The 24,442-nt window shown below is 41.4% G+C and overlaps 1 protein-coding gene across 2 annotated transcripts in view; it reads left to right on the forward strand.

Moving 5' to 3' along the window:
- ACSS2 (acyl-CoA synthetase short chain family member 2) overlaps positions 1-24,442 on the forward strand; it is a 196,116-nt gene that overhangs the window by 139,791 nt on the left and 31,883 nt on the right. For both annotated transcript variants that reach the window (XM_029611497.1, XM_029611496.1), the window contains exons 13-15: positions 5,343-5,423; positions 9,377-9,485; positions 12,058-12,126. In XM_029611497.1, the coding sequence (XP_029467357.1) occupies positions 5,343-5,423; positions 9,377-9,485; positions 12,058-12,126 (259 nt within the window). The remainder of the gene's footprint in view (positions 1-5,342; positions 5,424-9,376; positions 9,486-12,057; positions 12,127-24,442) is intronic.

A 24,442-nucleotide genomic window follows, 5' to 3' on the forward strand; every position in this document is an offset into this window, starting at 1 on the left:
TCAAGGTCCAAGTAGCCGCACTGACCTGCTTCAGAACAGAAGTGGACGGTATCTGGCTATTAACCCATCCGGACTTGTCCCGCTTTCTGAAAGGAGTTAAACAACTCCAACCACCCTAAAGTGGCCGGTGCCTCTATGGAATCTCAATCTAGTATTAGACTTCTTAGCTGGGCTTCCTTCAGACCAACATGCGGTCTGTCACTACGCCTCTTAACAATGAAGACGGCATTCTTGGTTTGCAATATGTTCAGTTCGTCCCAACTCCAAACTACAGGCTCTATCCTGTCGGGAACCGTTCCGCAGGTTCACATCTGGAACCATACAACTGCGCACTGTCCCCTCCTTCCTTCCAAAAGTGGTTTATGCGTTTCACTTGAATCAAACCATCTCGCTACCAGCTCCGGATGAACATAAGGACTCGGAAGACTCACGCCTTCTTCGCCACCTAAATGTCGGCAGACTCCTGGTGCGATACCTGGAAAGATCGGAACCGATGCTCAAAACGGATCACTTATTCGTTCTTCACAGCAAGAAGAAACAAGGAGAAGCGGCCTCATCGATGTCCATAGCCCACTGGATCAAAGAAGTAATCAAGGCAGCCTACATAGAGGCAGGAAAGCCCTTATCTCTACAGGTTAAGGCTCATTCTATGAGGGCCCAGGCAGTCTCCTGGGTAGAAACCAAGCTGCTGTCGCCCGCCGAGATCTGTCAGGCAGCGACATAATCCTCCATACACACCTTCTCCAGGTTCTACCGCCTGGATGCTCAGGCCCAGGAAGACGCAGCCTTCGTAAGGGCAGTATTAAGTGGGCCACAGGCAGCCTCCCGCCCTGTCCGGGAGTAGCTTTTGTACATCCCATTGGTCCTGAGTCCATCTGGATACACGCTAGGAAGTGGAGAAATTACTTACCTGATAATTTCGTTTTCCTTCGTGTAGACCAGGGGTCGGGAACCCATGGCTCGCGAGCCAGATATGGCTCTTTTGAGGGCTGCATCTGGCTCGCAGACAAGTGTCGCCATACTTCGCGGTTCCCCGCTGACCCAGCTGCTCCCCGGTCCTCCGCCGCCCGGGCTTAAAATGCTGTCAGCCCGGGCGAAACGCGGCAGGACAGCTGGAGTCAGCGGCACCGGCGTGCTCTCTTCTCCCCCCCCCCCCCCCCCGCGGCCCGGAAGAGGAAGTGGAGAGCATCGGGTGCCTGCGCAGGAAGAAGAGACCACACTAGCGTGGTCTCTTCTTCCGCGCAGGCACCCGATGCTCACCACTTCCTCTTCCGGGCCGCGGGGGGGAGGAGAAGAGAGCACGCCGACTGGAGTCATCCGGGTGCCTGCGCGGGAGTCATCGGGTGTCAGCCGGGTGCCAGCGCTGGAGTCATCGGGTGCCTGCGCGGGTCTTCCCGCGCAGGCACCCGATGCTCTCCACTTCCTCTTCCGGGCCGCGGGAAGAAGAGAGCACGGGTGCTCTCTTCTTCCCGCGGCAGTGTCCGACGGGAAGAAGAATGCAGCGCGGCTCGGAGGAAAATGAAAATCTTCAACCGCGGCCGATGGGACTCCGCCTTCGCCTCCGCGAGGGCTGAAAATGAAGGAGGTTAGCGTTGGGAGGTGGCTGCTGCTGCCGCGAGTTCCCGGGGGGGGGGGAAGGGGGAGAGAGAGAGTGAATGAGCGAGCAAGCATGTGTGTTTGAGATCCTGTGTGTGTGAGTGAGAGATTGCATGTATGTGAATGATTGAGAGCCTGTATTTGTGAAAGAGAGTATGTCTGTGATTGAGATCCTGCCTGTGAGAGAGAGAGCATGAATGTAAGTTTACCATTGGGAACCTGTATGTGTAAGTTTGTAATTGAAAACCTGTTTGTTTGAAAGAGTATGTGTGTATGATTGAGATCCTTTGTGTGTGAGAGAGATCATGTGTATGTATGATTAAGAGCCTGTGTGTATAAGTAAGAGAGAGATCATGTGTGTCTGTGTCTGATTGACAGCTGGTTTAGGTGATGGAGCATGTGAGTATGTGATTGAGAGCCTGTGTTTAAATGAGAGAGAGAGACCATGTGTGTCTGTGTGATTGAGAGTTGATTTAGGTGAGGGAGCATGTGAGTATGTGATTGAGAGCCTGTGTTTAAATGAGAGAGAGAGACCATGTGTGTCTGTGTGTGATTGAGAGCTGATTTAGGTGAGGGAGCATGTGAGTATGTGATTGAGAGCCTGTGTGTAAATGAGAGAAAGAGAGGACATGTTTGTAAGCATGTGAATGAGAGTCTGTGTGTGAGAGAAAAAGACAGCATGTATTTATGTGATTGAAAGCCTGTGTGTGTGTAAGCGTGAAAAGATAGACAGCATGTGTGTAAATGTGTAATTAAGAGCCTATATAAGTGAGAGAGAAAAAACATTTGTATATGTGAGTGACTGAGAGCATGTGTGTATAGGTGTGTCATTGAGAGCCAGTGTGAGAGAGAGCGCTAGTATGTGACTGAGAGAGGAGAAAGTTCCAAGCAAACCACCCCACCTCCTGCTAATTCAGAACAATCTCAGGACACCTGGATATCAAACGTTCCCAGGTATGCAGAGCAAAAAAATTTTTGTATCCTTATTATTTTTCATTACTGGATCTTTGTGTCTGCTATTTTGAAATATTTTGTTGGTATCTGGAAATGTTTTATATGAGTTTTTAATTATTGGATATTCCACTCATCAGCTGTTTCGAAATATGTTCTTTTTGTTAGTACAGTTTTACTGCTGATGATTTTATATTTCTTGATTTGTTTTATAAAGATGTGTGATGTTTCTTTTTTCCTTTGTTACACTGCATACAGAGACTCTGGCTTGTTGCAGTTTCCAATTCAGTTTTTGTCTGCATGCTTCTTGTTATGCGTTTTGGTCTTTTTATTCTATGTTAGGTGAGGGACAGCACGTGATTCAGGTGAGGTTTTCTGCTGGCGTGTAGTTTCTGTGTAGGACTCTATAGCAGCCTGACTTGGTCCGTTTTCCTAATAGGAGATGTATTGGTGTCTTAAGGCCTGGTGTAATATTTTCAGAGACTTATTGTACTTTAAAAGTGTGATCTTACATAAAATGCACACATTTACTTGTATTTAGTTTTAAACATATTGTATGGCTCTCATGGAATTACATTTTAAAATATGTGGCGTTTATGGCTCTCTCAGCCAAAAAGGTTCCTGACCCCTGGTGTAGACAGATGGACTCAGCATCCCGCCCACGGCTGCCCCGGAAAAGGAGAACCTCGGATAACAGACCTCGAGACTAAGCAAATACGGGTAAGCCGTGGCCTATCCTTAGTTCAAGACACCCACAGTTAGTCCAGTGTCGGCGTTAATTGGTTGAGTGCACTGGCGGTAGGCAGTTTGGAAATTAGTTGAACCAGTTCAAGTTTTACTCAAGTTTAATCAAGTTATTTAAACAAAGATATATCCACAATGGCTTTTCGAAGAGAATACTGAAGATCTGAGGTTACTGCAGGGGTATATCTAGAGTGACGTCAGCTTTGAAATCTGACGCTGACTCCCATGTGCTAGCAGAAGAGCACAATACCCATTGGTCCTGAGTCCATTTGTCTACACTAAGGAAAATGAAATTATCAGGTAAGTAATTTCTCCAATAGTGGTCTTAATGTGCAAATCAAACCTCAGATCTATATATATGTAGGGCAAAAGACTAAATGAATCATTTAAAAGCTGGAAGATATTGAACTTTTTATCCCTGGGCAGGGAGAAGGCAGAAAAAAATCCTGGTGGAGGCCTGGAGAAGTTTTGATGTTCAACTTGGACCTCAGACTTACGTGTATATATATATATAGATTAATGGAACCATATAGAAGCTGGAAGATGGGGATCCCTGGGCAGGGAAAAACCTGAGGGAAATATCTGGAGGAGGCCTGTGGCAGTCGGTCTAAATTGGACCTTGGGCATGTGTGTATTTAGAGTAAAAGACTAATCAAATCATCCAGAAGCCAGAAGATCTTTGGAGGCGGCCTGATATAGTTTTTCTATAGCATTATTTGGGAAAGGGCTGGGGGTTCAGGCTTGTCATTGGTCTTCCCCTGTACTGTTGTATAATCTATTGAAGGCTAATTACCGAACAAAACCAATAGTCAATAAGAACTGGAAGGTAAGGGAGTTTAAAGAAAAAGTCCAAAAGGGCATGAAACTGATAAAGGTAACTGGATAAGGTCTCTGCAAAGCATTGGATTGGCATGGCAAGACCAGTAAACAGCAAATCTGTAAGGAAATATGAAAAGAACTTTGAAGATAGTGGGAGCAGAGGCAGAAAAATTTATCACAAAAGGCACTGAGAGGTTTGGACCAGCAGGAGCACTAGCCTTTAAAATCACAATGCAGCCAGAAGAATGGCATAAACACCACAAGATATAGAGTGAGGGATAAGGTAGGAAGGCAGATATCATCAACACCCCAGTGTACCAAAAGAGGGGCAAAGTGGCACTAAGAGTGGAATGAACACTCCAGGATTCCATGAGATGTCCATCAGGTATGTAAAGCATTGGATTGTCAGAGCAAGACCAACATTAAATACTATAAGAGAATTTTGAAAAAACCTGGAAGACAGCTGGAGCAGGCAGAACCACACAAATGCACCAAGAGATGCTTGGAGCAACAGGAGCACTGGTGTTGAAAACCACAAGCCATAGGTGCAGAGCAATGCAGGTATTTAAAAGTCTACATCATATCCTCCCTATGTCTCCTCTTTTTTAGTATATACATATTTAAGTTCTCAAGTCTCATATTTATTTATTTTAAAATATTTATAGCCCACTGACTTAAATTGTTTTCATAGCGGATAACAAAAAACACATACCGGTAATAAACAGCCTAACAATAAACACATCATATGACACATAATATATCTATATATACCAACTCAGTGCAAATAAACCGCCCTCCAACAAGAGTGAACCATAACATATAACACAAAATTATAAGTAAAATATAGAAAATTCAAATTTCTAAAACAAGACATATAGCACTTGTTTTTTGTGTCCCTGCTCTCACAGACTTTAATAAATGTACCAGTTTAGATTGGCACAGTCTGCACTTTTGAATAGTAAGCCCCCCTACTTTTCTTTGCCTCCTATATATACACCACCTCCACACCTCTATTATTGAGTTCCCATCACTGTTAGATTTAGAATAGGGCCATGTGACATATGAATGTGACTATGGAATGATGGTTTATAAAGTATGTTTGGAATGCCCCTTTAATGTAATACTTAGTTCCAGGTTGGATATTAAGAAGAGTTATCTTCTCTGAAATTGTATATTTTACTTGTTATCTTGAAAACTTTTTTTTTTTTTTCATTTTAAATCTCTGTTGGCAGACTTTTCCGTTTTTTGGTGTTGTTCCTGCCATTCTAGATGAATTTGGAGAAGAGCTTGAAGGAGAGGCAGAAGGTTATCTGGTAAGAATTCTAATATGCAAATTATACTGTTTAGAGGATTTGTTCACGTAGTAATAGGGTAGAAACAGAGCTAGGGATGACTTGAGAGATTCACCAGGCATGAAATATGTGTAGTAGATGGAGCATGCAGACATTTCTTTAGGACAAGTATGCTAAAGAATCTTGAGAGGATTGACTTATATCATACTCCATTTATTGCAGAACGTTGTGCTGCTTACAGACCTTTGCTCATTTACAAACAATGTTCATGGTACCAAAACTGCTTTCCTAACCAATTCAATAAGAAACTTGTGTTTCAAAATTCTGCAATACTAAAATTAACCTTGGGAGTTCCATATTGATTAAGCCAGGAAGGGGGGAAAGCTACCTGCTTATTTTAACTGGTTACTTAGCGGAACTTATCCACATATATATTCTGCCAAACATACTCAGATAAAATTAGCTTGTTAAAGTTATCTGGATGACTTTAGGACATATTTATCTAACCAGACCTACCTGACTAACTTCATCTGGAAAGCACATGTTTTCATTTATGGTCACTTATCTGATAAGAACATAAGATTTGTCATACTGAGTCAGACCAAAGGTCCATCAAGCCCAGTATTCTGTTTCCAGCAGTGGTCAGTCCAGGTCAAAAGTACCTGGCAGGATCCCAGAAGGCTGATAGATTCCAAACTGCTTATCCCAAGCAGTGGATTTCCCCATGAGAAATTTGGTAGGTGCAAAAGCAACTGATTATATCAAGACTTTCTACATCAACTTCACTGGCTCCCAGTGGAAAACAGGATAAAATTAAAAAGTCTTTGTGATGACTTCAAATGCTTGATTGGATAAGCTCCTCAACACCTCTCCTGCTTTCTCACCTCCTAAATACCCTCAAGAGAATGCTAATTCTCCAAAATGGCTCATCTTTCCTCTCCTCCATTGACTGCCATCAGATTGTCCTGAACAAAATACTATGCTTTCAGCTGCTACTCACCAAATATTTGGATCAAACTACCACTAACCCTTTGCTTGAAGCCATGCTACCTTAAATCCAGAAAACAAGCAAAGGCATGGCTTTTAAGAACATGAGATTTGCCATACTGGGTCAGACCAAAGGTCCATAAAGCCCAATATTCTGTTTCCAACAGTAGCCAATTCAAGTCACAAATACTTGGCAGAATCCCAAAAGGTTAATAGATTCCATGCTGCTTATCCCAGGGATAAGCAGTGGATTTACAGAAGATCACCTTTATAATGGTTTATGGACTTTTCTTACAGGAACTTGTCCAGACCTTTTTTAAACCCAATTACACTAACAGCTTTTACCATATTCTCTTGCAACAAATTCGAGTTTAAGTATGCATTGAGTAATAAAATATTTTCTCCTGTTTCTCTTAAATGTATTGCCTAGCAACTTCATTGAATGTCCCCTAGTCTTTGTACTTTTTGAAACAGTAAACATCCGATTTGTATTTACCTACTATCCTCCACTCATCATTTTATAAACCTCTATCATACCTTCCCTCAGCCGTTCCGTCTCCAAACTAAAGAGCCCTAACCTCTTTAGCCTTTTCTCACAGGGCCTCATTCTATCCTCTTTATCAGTTTGGTCATCCTTCTCTGTACCTTTTCTAATTCTGCTCTATCTTTTTTTGAGATGGCAGTGACCAAAACTGCACACAATTTACAGAAGAGAATGTTTGGCAAACTGAAAGTGGACAAGGCCAAGGGGCTGGATGACTTAAATCCCAGGGCACTGAGGGAGCTCAGAGATGTGCTGGCAAGACCATTGAAGGACCTGTTTAATAGATACCTGGAAATGGGAGTGGTGCCGCAGGATTGGAGAAGAGGGGTGGTGGTCCCGCTTCACGAGAGTGGTAGCAGAGAGGAGGCTGGAAACCACAGGCCAGTTAGCTTCACTTCGGTGGTGGGAAAATTAATGGAACTCTGCTGAAAAAAAGGATAGTGAACTATCTACAATCCGGTGGGTTGCTGGATCTGAGGCAGCATGGATTTACCAGGGGAAGGTCTTGTCAGACAAATCTGATTTTTTTTCATTGGATGACTAGAGAATCAGACTGAGGAAGAGCGCTTGATGTGATGATCTTGGATTTCAGTAAAGCTTTAGATACAGTCCTGCATAGGAGGCTAGCGAATAAAATGAGAAGTTTGGGAATGAGCGCCAAGATTGGTGGCATGGGTTACAAATTGGTTGACTGGTAAAAGACAGATTGTGATAGTAAATGGAACCTACGTTGAAGAGACAACCATATTAAGTGGAGTGCCACAGGGATCGGTGCTGGGACTGGTTCTGTTTAATATTTTTGTGACCGACATTGCAGAAGGGATAGAAGGCAATATTTGTCTATCTATGGATGATACTAAGATCTGCAACAGAATGGACACGCCTGAAGGAGTAGAGAGAATGAGAAGTGATTTAAGGAAGCTTGAAGAGTGGTCAGAGATTTAGAAAATGGGATTCAGTGCTAAGAAGCGCAGAGTCATGCATCTGGGGAGTGGTAATCTAAAAGAGGTTTATGTGATGTGGGGTGAATGTTTGATGTGCACAGACCAAGAGTGAGATCTTGGGATAAAGGTGTCTGGTGATCTGAAGATGGCGAAGCAATGTAACAAAGTGATAGCTAAAGCCAGAAGAATGCTGTGCTGCATAGATAAAGGAATAACCAGTAAGAAAAAAGTGATAATGTCCTTGATGAAGCCTCACCTGGAGTACCGTGTTTAGTTCTAGAGATCGTATCTCAGAAAGGATAGAGACAGGATGGAGGCAATTCCGAGAAGGGCAACCAAAATGGTTTGGTGTCTGTATCAGAAGATTTTTAGGAGATGATGAAGAATCTGAATATATATACTCTGGAAGAGAGGACGTGCAGGGGGAGATATAATACAAACCTTCAGATACCTGAAAGTTTTTAATGATGCACGAACTTTGAACCTTTTCCATTGGAAAGAAAGCAATAGAACTAGGGATCTCGAAATGAAACTCCAGAGGGGGATGACTCAGAACCAACATTAGGAAATATTTCTTCACAGAGAGGGTGGTAGATGCTTGGAATGCCTTTCCGAAGGAGGTGGTGAAGACACAAACAATCAAAAAATTCAAAGGAGCATGGGATAAATATTGTGGCTCTCTAAAGACTAGAGGACGGAAATGAAGAAAGTGTTCATGGGTGTAACTTGCTGGTGTGGAAGTTACTACAGCAAGGCATAGAGATTACTACCCTTAACCAATAAGCCTTGATGCTTTTAATGCAACTGCAACATTGCTCCCCACAAAGAGGAAGAGGGAATTGGATTCAGAAAACAACTGAGGGCCCCGACTTCTACGGTCTGGGATACTGATATGCAGACATAAAGGAAAAAGCATAGTTCTGATTCTATGGCATAGTCTTAAAGCAAATGAAGAAAGCTTGCAGGGGGGGTAACTTCCTGGTTTGGCGGTTACTACCCTTAGCAAATGTCATGGAGATTACTATCCTTTACCAATAAACCCTGATGCTTTTAATATAACTGCAACATTGCTTCCCACTTCGACTGCAGAAGGAAAAAGGGAATTGGATTCCGACAGTAACCAAAAGAGCCCCGACTTCTACGGTCTAGGGAACTGATACTCGGGCATAAGGGAAAAGACACAGGACTGCTTCTACGGCACGTCAAACAGCAGCATTGTATGAATTATCAGGAAGGCTGCTCACTCTGTAAAAATGTTGCTGGCAGTAATTTTGTCTAGGCGCAGCGTTGGTTATCCTCTGAATCCAATTTCTCCTCTCCCCCCCCCCCCAATGGAAGTGTTTGTATATTTTTTGTTTTCTTTTTGTATTTATGAAAGTTTTGTAGTTATTGTTTTATGGTAATTTTATTATTATTGTACAATTCTGTGGGCATTTGTTTGGTATGGCAACTCACAAGTGTGAATAAATACATGTTTTCATTTCTGTGAAATATTGCAGGTGTTTAAACAACCTTGGCCATCAATAATGCGCACAGTATATGGAAATCACGAACGGTTTGAGACCACCTACTTCAAAAAATTTCCAGGGTACTATGTAACAGGAGATGGTAAGATTCAGAGATACACAAAATCACGTGCAAGCAGAACAGAGATGCTGCCCGAATCAAAGCAATCTGGTGTTGGTTCCTGCAGCTTTTAGTAGTTGAAACCTTCCAGCATATCTTCTGGGCTATTTTAACTGAGAACTTTCTTTCTGTAGCAGTAGTCATTGATGGCCAATGCAATAAAATTCACCCAGCCTAGTGTACAGGTTTATGTGCGGTTGGGCACACATTTTGGATGTGCTTGACTAGCACCCGCTGCATAATTCTTCCCTAGCACGTCCTTTTTAATGCAGCAGCTCATTAAAATATGGCATCAGGCACCCAGAAGACATGGCTGTGTGCGTTCAGTGCGAGCACTGTTTTAACGTGTGTCTTATTGCATTGGCCGTGAGATTGCAGATGAGAATTTGCCTCCTTTATACAGGATCACAGCATACTTTATAATTAGGGCTTCTGATTTTAGGTTTTAACTGATAAACTTCTATAAAACATCCCTGATTCAAAAAAATATAAAATAGATGTTTAGTAGATAAACAACCAAAAAAACACCATACACCACTCCCCCTAGAACTCTCTCACCCCCTCCTTTGCCTACCCTGGATCCTCCACTTTATTTTTATGCCTTTTCCATGCTGACAACTTCTCAGATTGTAAAATATATGTATTTGATTCAACCAGAAAAAGTTACCCAACAATAGTATGTGCTCTGCGAAAATACACATTTTTCGTACTCCGAAAGAACTTCTAATTAGCTGGAAAATAAACACTTAGAGGTCCATATTGTGCGACTTGGCAAATTAGCCAGATAAACTTATTTAGCTAACTTAGTCTATATATTCAGTGGCGCAACCATGCCACTGAATATATCCAGCTCTCCTAAAGTTAGCCAGATAAGTCTATCCGGCTAACTTTAGGACAGGTCTATGGGTCAACCAGACTTAGCTGGATAACTTATCTGGCTAACTCAGTTCCTCCAGTTATGCCCCCAGAATACTCCTAACTTATCCTGCCAACTTGTAGCCTGATAATAAGTTATCCAAATAGAATGTAGCCAGATAAGTGCCCAAATATTCATTTAGCCAGATAACTTCTGAGTTATCCTGCTAAATGCTTCAGAATATGGCCTTCTAAATTTATAATTTATAAACAGCTAAATTCAGAAGCTATATTTATAATATAATACTTAAGGGACCTTTGAAGGAGGGAAATATGGCTGCCAGTTGTTAGCTGGTCTGCAGCAGGCAGTTTCCAAAGAGTTAAAGAGTCAAAACAACTTGAAACAGGTAATTATAATATTACTTTTTTGTGATTACATATGACACAACTGGGATTAATACTGAAGCACAGGGCGATAGTGACTTGTGCAAGGTAACACAGTTACTGAGTTGCAAATTCGGACACATTTTCCAGGAGTTCTAATGTTCTCACTCCTCTCACATCTTCTGCAGATATTCCTAGGGTGCAAGATTGGAGGAGCAGCAGGCTATGAACCAGGGAAACCAGGGTTCAAATCTACTGCCACTCCTTGTGACCTTGGGCAAATTAATTTACCTTCCATTGCCTTAAGTACAAACGTAGTCCGGGATTCAACATTCCGCAATAAATGTAAATATAGCGGAATGATGGCCCACAGGGAAAAAAAGGGGCTGGGGGGGGGCAGGGGCGAATGTATGCAGCACATCGCAGTTTAAAGAGTGACCCTGTTAGATTGTAAACCCTTTGGGGAAAAAGGGAAATACCTACCATACCTGAATGTGATCCGCTTGCAATTGCCCACTGGAAACAACCATACAGAATGCAAGATTTATGGCTAGCACTCTTTTCAGTTCTAGTCACTGCGCGAACACATTCCTCCCGTTCTAGCTAATCTACATTGGCCACCTATTATCTGGAGATTGATGTTTAAGGCTTTATCTTTGGTTTGGAAGGCCGTCCATGGAAGTGCTCCAGCATGTATTACATCGTTAATTCACTCATATTGTCCTGTTCGTAGTTTGTGATCATCCATTCAACATCTGCTAGAACACAATTGCGCCTGGCGACTTCTCATAGCCAGATCTTTAGCGTCGCTGGGCCCATTCTATGGAACAATTACCTGAGTTCATTAGATCAGAGAATGATTGGCTTCGTTTCCGTACATTGCTAAAATCTCATTTCTTTAACCAGGCATTCCCAGATAGAACATGACCCAGTGGATTTGTTCCACAATTTTCATGTTTGTGTTGTCTACTTTTCCTGATTTGTTAAGTTTTTTATGTACTGATTGATGTTATTTTATTTTAACTGTACATTATTTTATTTTATTTTTAAATTGTTGTACTCTATTATACATGTGAGTTTATCCACTGAGATCTGTGGATTAGCGGAATACAGATTTTCAAAATAAATACTATAATTCTCCAGGGATTTCTTGATTACATTACTAGACTAATACTGTAAAATGGGGGGAAAATATATGTACAGTATCACAATGTTTGGATTTTCTGAACTGGTCCTTACCTTCTGAGTTCCTGACTGCAGTTCTATGCATGTTTTTCTCATATTCTGATTGATAATGGAGGCTGTATCTTTATAGGATGCAAAAGAGATAAAGATGGGTATTACTGGATCACAGGGCGCATTGATGACATGCTGAATGTGTCAGGTAAGGGAAAGTGCTTCAGTACCTCTCTGCTTCTCTCCAGCTAGTAGAAAGTTCTAGATACTAGCAAAAGTACCTGCTGCTGCATCAGGTAATACTTGATATCCTGAGCCAAATTTGGGGAATTTAACACTAGTCTAGATCAGCTAAGTCCTGCTGCCAATGGGACAGCTGCTGTTAATAGGTTTTGTTAATTGAAAACTTTCACATGTTAAACTTGATTTGTAATTTCAAAATCTTCCCACTTTCTATTGTTAGTTAACACCTTTCAAATCCAAAATTGGCTGAGGCAAATATTCACGTCTAAATAAATAGCATAAGAAGATAATATAGTCAGCGATGGAAGATAGAGACCAAAGTAGCTCATCAGATCTGTCCAGCAGTGATTGTGTAGATGTGCATACGAATTCCCATATGGAATCCGACACCAACTCTCCCCTGCCCACTGCCTTTAAAAGTTGTAACTGCCATTCCATGCAAGTTACCCCAGAGTTTTCCCATAGATCCCATGGAAATTAGAAAAGCAAATTAATTTGACAGCACAATAATTGAAGATTTCCTATTGGGTCAGTATCTAATTGGGACATGCCTGAGAGATAAAGTTTCTTGATGTCATAAATTATTTTTTTGTGGAGCATTTAGTCCTAAAACCGCTGATGGGGTAGGTACTTTAGATCTAGTCCACAAAGGAACACACAACCTAGTGCAAGTGGTTTCTGTGATGGGGCTACTTAGCAATAGTGATCATATTGGAGGGTTGCCAATGTAATGCCAATTTTTAAAAAGAGAGCAAGGGATGATCCAGGAAACTACAGACCAGTGAGTCTGAAATCAGTGCCAGGCAAAATGGTAGAAACTATCATGAAGAACAAAATTGCTGAACATATAGATAAGCATAGTTTAATGGGACAAAGCCAACATGGATTTAGCCAAAGGAAGTTTTGCTCACAAATTTGCTACATTTTTTTGAGGACGTAAATAAAAATGTGGATAAAAGTGTGCTAGTTGATGTAGTATATCTGGATTTCCAGAAAATCATGAGAGACTTCGTTGGAAATTAAAAAGTCATGGGATGGGGGCAGTGTCCTATTGTGGATTGCCAACTGGTTAAAAATTAGAAAACAGAGAGTTGGGCTAAATGATACATTTTCCCAGTGGAGAAAGGTGAATAGTGGAGTGCCCCCGGAAACTGTTCTGAGACCACTGCTTTTTAATATATTTATAAACAACCTGGAAATGGGAACAAGTGAGGTGTTCAAATTTGCCAATGACACAAAATTATTCAAAATTGTTAAATCACAAGAGAATTTTGAGAAATTGCAAGAGGACCTTGCAAAACTGGGATACTGAGCATGTAAATGGCAAATTAAGTGATGCTTGGGAAAGAGTAACTCAAATTATGGCTACACAATGCAAGTTTCCACATAAGGAATTGTCACTCAAGAAAAAGATCTAGGTGTCATAGTTGAAAATATGTTGAAATCTTTTATTCAGTGTGCAGCAGCAGCCAAGAAAACAAATAAAATGCTTGGGATTATTAAGAAAGGAATGGAGAATAAAACAGAGAATATCATAATGCCTCTCTCGCTTCATGGTACAACCTCATCTTGAGTATTGTGTGCAGTTCTGGTCACCATATCTCAAAAAAGATATAGCATAAGGGTGACCAAAATGATAAAAGGGGTGGAACAATTCCCCTATGAAGAAAGGCTAAAGAGATTAGGACTCTTCAGCTTGGAGAAGAGACAGCTGAGGGGAGATATCATAGAGGTCTGTAAAATAAGTGGAATGGAATGAGTAAACATTAATCGGTTGTTTACTCTTTTGAAAAGTACAAATACCAAGGGTTACTCAATAAAGTTACTAGGTAATACATTTAAAACTAATAAGAGAAAATATCTACTCAATGCATAATTAAGCTCTGGAATTCGTTGCCAGAGGATGTGGTGAAACCTATTAGTGTAGCTGCATTTAAAAAAAAAAAAGGTTTGGACAAGTTCCTGGTGGAAAAGTCCATTAACCATTATTAAGGTAGAGTTGCAGAAATCCACTGCATATTCTTGGGATAAGCAACTTGGAATCTATATACCCCTTGGGATCCTGCCAGGTACTTGTGACTTGGATTGGCCACTGTTGGATACAGGATACTCGGCTTGATGTACCTTTGATTTGACCCAGTATGGTAAGTCTTATGTAAATTTGACAGAATTACTGGAGGGAGGACATAAATAACTTTATAAAGTGAGACTAGGATAGAATGAGGGGTAGTAGAAAAAAACTAAAATGAGTGGCTGAAAAGGTTTGCATGAGGTATAGACATTGATTAAAAATACCATGACAGCCCAAATAAAATGTAACCATACAATAAAAATGGTCAAAGAAAGACTAGACATCTGCCAGCCTGGTTTAATGGTAAGGTGAAAGAAGTAGTTAAAGCCAAAAAGGAATCTTTCAGAAAAAGAAAGCAGACTCAAATGAAAATAAACAAGAGCAATATACTGGAAAGTTAGATGTAAAACAGTAAAAAGACAGGCCAAAAGAGAACAAGCTTGCCATAGAGGCAAATGCTAATAACATTTTTTTCAAGTATATTTGAAGCAAAAAGCCTGTCAAGGAATCATTTGGGCTGTTAGATGACTGAGTGGTAAAAGGCTTGCTCAGGGATGACCAGGAAATAGCAGAAAAACTGAATGAATTCATTGCCTCAGTCTTTACTGAGGATGATGTTAAGAACATGCCCACACCAAAAACCTTCTTTCCTACAGTGTAGCCAGATGGACTCAGGACCAATGGGTTATATGATCCCCTGCTAGCAAATGGTGACGGAGTCAGGTTTCAAAGCTGATGTCACCTTAGATACAACCCTGCAGTGACCTCAGCCCTTCAGTATCTCTCTATCTGAGATCAAATTGACAAATTAAAGAGTAGCAAATCACCAGGTCTGGATGGTATTCACCCCAGAATCCTGAAAGAACTCAAACATGAAATTGTAAACATGTTACTAGTAATCTGTAACCTATCATTTAAAATAGCCACAATACCTGAAGACTGGAGGGGCTCCAGGGGCAATCCTGCAAACTTTAGATTGGTGAGCTTGACGCCGGTGCCAGGCAAAATGGTAGAAGCCTTTTTTTTTTTTTAATAACAAACTGGCCATATTGAAAGATGTTGCTTTAATGAGGAAGGGTCAACATGGTTTTAGCAAAAGGAAACCTTGCCTTACTTATATATCTATTAGATTTTTTGAAGGTATAAATAAACGTGTACATAAATGGTAGAGCTGGTGGATACAATGCAGAGGTAGACAAGATCAGTCCTCAAGTGCCACAAACTGTTGGGTTTTCAAGATATCCACAATGAATATACATGAGAGATTTGTATGCACAGTCTACATTGTATGCAAATAGATCTCCTTTATATAATTGTGGATATCCTGAAAACCAGACATATTTTGTGACACATGAGGACTAGAGCTGTCTACTCCAATATGGTGTATTTTAATTTTCTGAGACATTTGAGAAAGTGCCCCATGAGATACTCCCTGGGAAATTAAAAATTCATGGGATAGATGGCACTGTGTACTATGATGGATTGGTAACTGATTAAAAGACAGGAAACAGGGTAGGACTAAATGGTCAGTTTTCCAAATGAAGAAAGGTCATTAGAGTGCTCCAGGGATCTATACTGGGACTTGTGCTATTTTACACCCTAATAAATGATCTGGAAAAGAGAAAAATGAGTGAGATGATCTAATTTGCAGATGACAATTATTCAAAGTTGTTAAAACTGCAGCAGATTGTGATGAGCTGTGTAGGGCAATTTGCATATAATAACTTAGATTAAGTATACCTTTTATGACTGAGCCAAATTTATTGGAGAATATCACAATTCCATTTGTCTTAGATAATGGATATTTTATTAGGGGTTTTATTAAGCCTATTATAATAAAAACTATCACAATAAGCCTTAACCTCGTGTTTAGAGCAATAGATTATGAAACAGGGAAACCAAGGTTCAAATCCCACTGCTGCTGCTTTGACCTTGGGCAAGTCACTTTATCCTCCATTGCCTCAGGTACAAACTGAGGCCTAGATTCATCAAAATGTAATAAATTTTGCATGAATAACGCCCATGTTAAGGAAAAAGGATGTGACTAGAAGTGCATTTTCTTATTTTAGACTGCTCCTGGTGAGGGAGAGAAAGAGACCATCTTTATAAGTCTCTCATAGTCGTCAACTATTTATACCACTATAGGAGGGCCAGCTGGTATCTCAAGGTGAGGTTTTGGTGGTGGTCTACAGTTTTGGGGCCATTTTTACATGCACAGTGAGACATACAAACAGAACAGTACACATCAGTGAAGATTTGACGTGATTTTGAGAGAGGAAAGTCATACAAAGATAAGATTTCTACAGTGTTCTCTCGCCCTAGCTTGATAGTAACTGGTAGAGTGCATCAGGCTAGGGCGAGAGAACATTGTAGAAATCTCATTTTTATGAGACTTTCCTCACTCTTACAGTAGTATAAAAAGTTGACTAATATGTGTGCCTCCCTAAAGTCTCTCTCTCACTTTCGCTTTCTCTCTCTCCTCCCCTCCCCGAAACAAGGAAAAAAGGTGTAGTTATTTCCGGTGTTAAAAATGTGCACACTGTGTTAATGCCCCTCATATTCATAGATCCCACCCCAACTCCTCCCCTTTCAATAAATTTTCAAAATTTGCATTCGCGTTGCCTGACACAATAAATAATGCCCGTGATAACACTCTAATGTAATTTGAAAAATGACCCTGTATGTGCCTCATTTACTAAGCATTTTTCCTCATAGACATAGAATGGGAGAAAAACCTTAGTAAATTAGGCCCTTAAATTGTAAGCTGTCTGGGAATAGGTAAATTCTTACAGTACCTGCATGTAATCTGTTTTGAAGTGCAAATTTAAGATAAGAAGATATTCTGTTCTTACAAAATAAGCAAGACAGTAGCATATCAATTAAGCAGAAACTTGCACGTAAGAAGTTAGATTATAACTACCCCCAGATAGCAATTTAAATAGCCAAACCTTCCAGTTCTCAGGCCAGGCTTAGGATCTTTCCCAGAGGTGGCTGGGAAGGCTGTTATCCAGTCTCACTGCTTCTGATGTCTCGCACTTGGCTGGGCTTCTGCAATTGTATGCCTCATAGAAGATCAGGGGATAATCCCGGCTTCCTGAGTAGAACCAGGATTGCTCAGCCCCAGAGACGAGTAATGGCAGGGGAGGTGTCTGTCTGCTTCAGGTGGTCTACATAGCTTCTCTCCCCTTTGATGATCAGTTTTGTCTTTCCATTTGTTCTCCCCCTTATAAAGGGATCAATTTGCATTTCTTAGTTCATTAATGCAAATCAGTTAGCTTCAAGACCATCGATACTGTTGGACCAGCTCATCCAGTGTTTTTTTTTCCTCAAACTTTAAGGTCATCCCTCAGCCATCGAGACATTGCGCATAAGTTTGTGCAAAGATCTCCTTGATAAGTATCGAGGCTCTGATTGGCTGATTTATGTAGCAGGTCATAACGCTGGTCCCTAACAAGGTCTCTCGTTCACAGAAACAATCATTTATTCTTGTTTTTCTGTGTAGAGCCTTCTTTGTTTGCACTCTGCTCTGAGAATAGGCTTTCCTTATTCAGAGAAAAATGTCAAGCATCCCAAGTGTCCTTGTGAGAGTGAGTCCATCTTATCAGCATTCACAGTAGTTAGAAGGTTTTACAGGACCTTATTCTTACAGCTGCTGAATGACCTTGCTTGACTAGGAAACAGGGTATCTGAATGGCAGATGAAACTTAATGTGGAAAAGTGTTGCACATAGAGAAAAATAATCCCAAGTACAGGTGCAGAATGTTAGGCTCCGTATTAGGAGTCACCATCCAGGAAAAGAACCATAGAGTCCTTTAGGACATTGCATTTAAACTAGAAAAGGTGCAGAGAAGGGCATCAAAATTGATAAAGGGGATGGAACATCTTCCCTATGAAAAGAAACTACACAAATTAGGGCTCTTTAGCTTGAAAAAGAGACAGCTGAGAATGGGCATAATAGAAATATATAAAATTGTGAGTGTGGTGGATTTGGTAAATAAAGGACTGTTATTTCCTCTTTCAAATACCAAAACAAGGGGACACTAACAACCAGAAGATGTAAAACAAATTATTGAAAATACTTTTTCTTGCAATGTAGAGTGAAGCTGTGGAATCTGTTGCCAGAAAACATAGTCAAGGGGACTAGCATATTGAGATTTAAGAGTTTTGGACAAGTTCCTGGAGGAAAAGTCTATAAAACATTATTAGCCAGGTAGACTAGGGAAAGCCATTGCTATCAGTGGAAATAACAGGATCTACAAGATTTTTGGGATCTGCCAGTACTTGTGACCCAGACTGGCCATTGTCAGAGACAGGATGCTGGGCTTGATGCACCTTGGTCTAACCCAACATGGCATGTATTAGGACCTTATGTTCTCTTAGAGGACCATGCAGTCACACATTCCACCAGGATAAAGAGTTCATGGATTTGATTCCAAAGAAAATACATGATGCTGTCCCGATCTAGACCTAAGGGTTCTAAACAGATTTCTTGTAAAGGAAAAGTTCAAGATTTCCCTAAGCACCTTAATCTTTTTCATTCAAAACGGAGATTGGCTATGTTCCCTGGATTTAAACAATCCTTAAATCTACATAGGGAAGTTTCAAGGTCACAGGAAATATTGCACATTTATAGTAGAGAAACACCACCTCCCAATATCATGTACTTTCCTTTGGCCTGGTGTCATTACCATGTATCTTCAAAACATATCTTGCTATGATGACAGCACATCTACACAAATGGGGGTGCACATATTTCCTGGACAGTTGTCTGGTCAAGGGCATATCTCAAGAAAGTGCCGTAGAATTGAGGAATGCCGCATCATACCCACATCAGGTTCCTAGCCTTTACAACCTGGATGTTGAGAGAGTAGCATTACATTCACTTAACCTATCTAAGGATGTGTTGTGTAATCTTCTGGCTTCTAGGAAGGATTCCACAATGAAATCTTATTTTTTGTTTTTATTTACAGTATTGATATACTGCCTACACTGAGGCTCCAGACAGCATACAAAAAAAACCACACATAATAAAAGTATACATTTTATTTATGTATTTATTTATTAGCATTTGTTAATTGCTTTCCAGATAAAATCTTATCGCCCAAAGCGATGTACAAAATAAAACAAAAATACAATAATAATAATCATAACATAAAATGACTAAAAACCACACACAATTCAGACAAAAGATACATAGTATGCAGCAAGTTAAAAATTATCTTTCCTGATCAAGACACTATTTCCTGACAAGCAGAGTAAACCACCGCATCCTATTGATAGCTAATATATCTTATAGTTCGTTGACATAAACCAGGTTTTTAGTTTTTTTTCGGAATCCTAACAAATTGTTCTCCTCCCTCATCTCCCTAGGCAAAATATTCCATGTATTTGGGATGACATTTACAAATGACCTATAACCCAAACGTAAATGTTTAAATTTCCTCACTGGAGGAAGTTGTAAATATCGTCCACTTGTTGAATGCAAATTTCTTTTAGGGACATTCCATTCCAGAGTTCCCTTTAAGGAAGGAGACCCCCTATGCTGTTTTTAAGACTTTAAATGCCAACACTAAGTTCTTAAACACAGATCTTTCCATAATAGATAGCCAGTGTAATTCATACAATAATGGTTCAGCAGCACTTCTATGCGATTTACCCAGGATGATTCTTGCTACAGTATTTTCAATCACTTGTAGTTTACGAATAAACTTATTTTGTAAGCCCATAAGAATTGCATTGCAATAATCCAAAGATAGTATTAATGCATAAGCTACTGCTTTAAGTGCTTTAAGCCCCAAGTATGGTTTCAATTGTCTCAACACTTTCAGTTTAGGGTAAACATTATGTGCCACTCGTGCAACATGTTTATCAAAAGAAATATCTGCCTCAAGAATCACCCTAAAGATTTGACATGATCTTTTGTACTAGCTGGGATCCATTCCCATAAGCCCATAATCTCTCCTAATTCAATTTTCAATAATTCTGTCTTGTCTGAATTAAGGACCAATTTATTCTCTGCAAACCATTGAGCAATAGTTTGAAGCAACTATTTAAATTGTTTACCCAATGACAAATTTCCAAAGTGGGCCAAAATTTGAATGTCATCCACATAAATAAACGGGGTAAACCTGAATAATCTTATTACATTTCCTAACTGAGCAAGAAACAAATTAAAAAGAAGAAGGGAGAGGGTCGAACCTTGAGGAACACCAAGCATTGTTTGTATGAAGAGGAAAACTTATCTTGAAAAATAACTAGCTGTTCTCTAGAATCTAAAAAACTTGATAACCATTTCAAAACCTGGCCTTTAATTCCCATAAGGTTACAAGGATGCAATAAAATTGAATGATCCACCAGATCAAATGCACTGGACAAATCTATCAAAACTAACAATGACGTTTCTCCTCTATCCAAAGTTGAGAGAAGTTTTTCTCTCAAAGAAATCATCAAAGTGTCATTACTACAATATTTTCTAAATCCTTCCTGAGCATCATCGAAAGCATTAATTTTCATCAAATATTCTGAAATTTGAGTAAAAACTAACTTCTCTAAAATCTTTGCAAAGAATGGTAAATTGTAAACTGGTCGATAATTTTTACAGTTCCTCGGATCTAAATTATCCTTCTTCAAAAGAGGTTTAATCACAGCTTTTTTCAAGATGAGGAACTTCACTCAGTTCCAAAGAATCCTTCCAACACTTTATCTGAAAAATCCCAAAAAAAAGGTTTTGGAGGACACGGATCTAATAAGCAGTAAGAAATTTTCGCTTTGTTCAGAGCTAATTTTTAATTCTGTTAATTAAATAATATCAAAGGTAACAAAACCATTTCCCTCCACTGTTTTCTCAAAAGATTTTGACAAAGGCAACTCCAAACAGGAATATGATTTATCCAGCAGTTTTCTATTTGCATCATCAAAACAACTTAGTTCTTGATGCTTAGATTCATATAATTCGTTCTGGATCTGTTCAACTTTCTGTTGAAAAAAATTCACGAATTGATCACAATTTGGTAGGTGATCAGACATGAAAATAAACAATACAGAGGTCCATGTTCAAAAACATTTAGCTGGATAACTGAAACTTTATCTGACTAAATTCTAGCCAGATAATGTTATCCGGCTAGAATTTAGTCTGATAAGTTAGGGGTGTTATCTGACTAACTTAGATAGCCAGGCATATTCAGTGGCATGGCTGTGCCGCTGAATATACGGTGTTAATTAGCCAGAAATGTTTATCCAGTTAACTAAATGAGCTGCACAGTGGCTGAATATGGACTACAAAATTACAAATCAATGTGCTAACCCTGTACAAGACCAAGGCTTATCTGCATATTCCTATCCGAAAGGAGCACCAGAAGTTCCTACGATTCAAGGTGCTGAGGCAGCATTTCCAGTTTCAGGCCCTTCCTTCGGTCTGGCCACGGCTCCTTGCACTTTCACGAAAGCGATGGTGGTTGCGGTGGCTTTGAGACGGGAAGGGATGCTGGTTCACCCATACCTGGACGATTAGCTCATCCGGGCAAAGACAGAGAAGGAGTGTGCTCATTCGGTGCAGTGAGTAAGACAGTTTCTGAGCTCCTTGGGTTGGATAATCAATGTGGCAAAAAGCCATCTGGTACCTTCTCAATCTCTGGAATACCTGGGAGCGTGCTTCGATACCCGGCAGGGCAAGGTATATCTGACAGCAGACAGAGTAACCAAATTGCAGAAGCAGGTTTCCCAGTTGCTGCATCTTCCAGTCCTGAAGGTCTGAGATTACCTGCAGGTGCTGGGATCCATGGCATAGACATTGGACCTGGTTTCATGGGCCTTTGTCCACATGCGACCGCTGCAGAGGGCCTTGTTGTCTCGGTGGAACCCGACAATCGAAGAGTATTATGTCCCCTTGCCTCTGCTGCGGGATGCCAAGGTCAGCCTGGCGTGGTGGCTGTTTCAGACCAATTTGGGCAAGGAAATGGCCCTCGAAGTTTTGGATTTGGTTGTGCTACTCACAGATGCCAGCCTCAAAGGCTGGAGAGCATTGTGCATGAGGTGCTCGGCCCAGGGTCTCTGGTTATTGACGGAGAAGATTTGGTCTATCAATCGCTTGTAAACGAGAGTGGTGCGCAGGGCTTTGGAGGTGTCCCTGCCCCTTGTCCAGGGTATGAGTGTGGTCGGACAATGTGACGATCGGGACAATATCATCTGCCGTTGCCCTGCTACGAGAATCCAGGTCTACTTTCTATTGGTGGCTGTCTCAAAGCAGTCTGATGAAGGGAATGGACCTGAAACTCCTGGCTTGGGTGGTGGTCACCACGGACGCAGGTTTGCATGTTTTCATACAATAAGACAACAGTGGCGTATATCAACTATCAAGGAGGGAGAACAGTCGGGCGGTAGCTCTGGAGGCATGGCGCTTGTTTGTGTGGACAGAGCACCATCTTGAGGGCATAGCGGCCTCGCATGTTGCAGGAGCAGAAAACGTACTGGCAGACTTCCTCAGCAGGCAGCAACTGGACCCGGGGGAATGGGAGTTGTCCCACGAGGCTTGGAACCGCATTTGTGCCTGGTGGGTGTTCCCCAGCTGGGTCTCATGGTGACATGGTTCAACGCAAAGACAGAAAGGTTTCTCACTCGCAGAAGAGAGGTCTGGTGGGCCTGGATGCTCTAGTGTGCCCTTGGCTGTCGGGGATCCCGCTGCACGTGTTTCCTCCCTGGCCTCTGGTCAGGCGAATTCTGAGGCGTATAGAGGCATATCCCAGTTCCGTGGTATTGGTAGAGCCTGCGTGGCCACGGTGTCTGTGGTTTGCAGATCTGGTGCATCTGGCAGTGGTCGGATCCCTTCAGCTGGCTCACTCACCAAAGTTGCTGCGTCAGGGATCCATATTTTTGGATGGAGAGGATCACTTTTGTCTCGTGGCTTGGCTTTTGAGAGATGGCGGCTGTGCCTGGAAGGTTATTTGGAGCAGGTTATCTCCACATTGCTCCAAGCTTGTCGACCTGCCACTTTGGCATATATTCAGGTCTGGAGGGCGTTTGAGTTTTGGTGACTTCAGAGATAGGTGCAACAGGGTTTGTCTAGGGGTCTCGCCTATAGTTCCATTCGCATTCAGGTGTCAGCTTTGGGCTCTCATAGAGGCAAAAGGTGAGGGAGGTTCTTGGTCTTGCATCCGGACGTGGTTCGTTTCTTAAAAGAGATCAAGCGTTTGTGACTTACTGTCTGGAAGTTATGCCAGTTTGGAGCCAAATTTGGTCTTGTGAGTTTTGTGTGGGGCTATATTTGCGCCTTTGAGGAGAGCAATACTGAAGGTTTTGACTCTGAAGGCAGTGTTCCTGGTGGCCTTCTATCCTGCCAGACAGGTTTCAGAGTTACAGGCTCTGTCTTGCAAGAATCCCTATCTGCGGATTTCCCATGATGGGGTTTCCTTGCGGATGGTCCCCTCTTTTTGGTCTAAGGTGGTGTCCTTAGACCAGTAGACCTTCCGGCTTTTCCGGAGTGGTCAAAGGATTCCCCTAGGGGCAGAGAGCTGCATCTTTTGGATGTGAGAAGAACTCTGTTGTGTTATCTGGCGCTATCGAATAGTTCTGGCGCTTTGATAAGCTTTTTGTCCTGTATGGGGGCAGGAAGAAGGGAGAGAAGCCTCTAAGGCTACCATTTCCCGTTGGATGAAAGTGGCTATTTGCACAGCCTATATTTGTAAGGGCCGTAAAGTTCCAGCAGGGCTGAAGGCATACTCCACAAGATCGCTAGCTTCTTGGGCAGAATGTCAGTTGCTGTCACCTCAGGAGATTTGTAGGGTTGCAGTGTGGTCCTCGTTGCATACTTTCCACCAGACATTACCGCATGGACGTGAGGGCGCAGGAAGAAGCGCTCTTTGGTGAGTGTTCTACATGCGGGTCTTTTCGGGTTCCTGCCCAGTCTAGGGGTGCTTTGGTACATCCCACTTGTCTGGACTGACCTGGGTATGTTCAGGAAAGGAAAATTGGTTCTTCCAACTGGTGGTTCAAATTGGTTTGCCTTTCAGGGTATTTGAGTAGTTGTTGATTATGGTCTGGGTTTTTCAGATTTAGTTTTTGGGAGTGTGTTATGCTTAAGTTTTGGGGAGTTTCCAACCCTGTAGTTTTCTCTGTTAGCCCAGAAAGGGGTTTTGGGCTTATATTTTGGCTTGGGTACAGGTCAGAACTGAGGGGGGCTGTAGGTGGCACTCTGTTATGTAGCGGTGCCTCAAAG

This window comes from Rhinatrema bivittatum, chromosome 8 (assembly GCF_901001135.1).
Source record: "Rhinatrema bivittatum chromosome 8, aRhiBiv1.1, whole genome shotgun sequence".
In the NCBI taxonomy this organism is placed as follows: Eukaryota; Metazoa; Chordata; class Amphibia; order Gymnophiona; family Rhinatrematidae; genus Rhinatrema; species Rhinatrema bivittatum.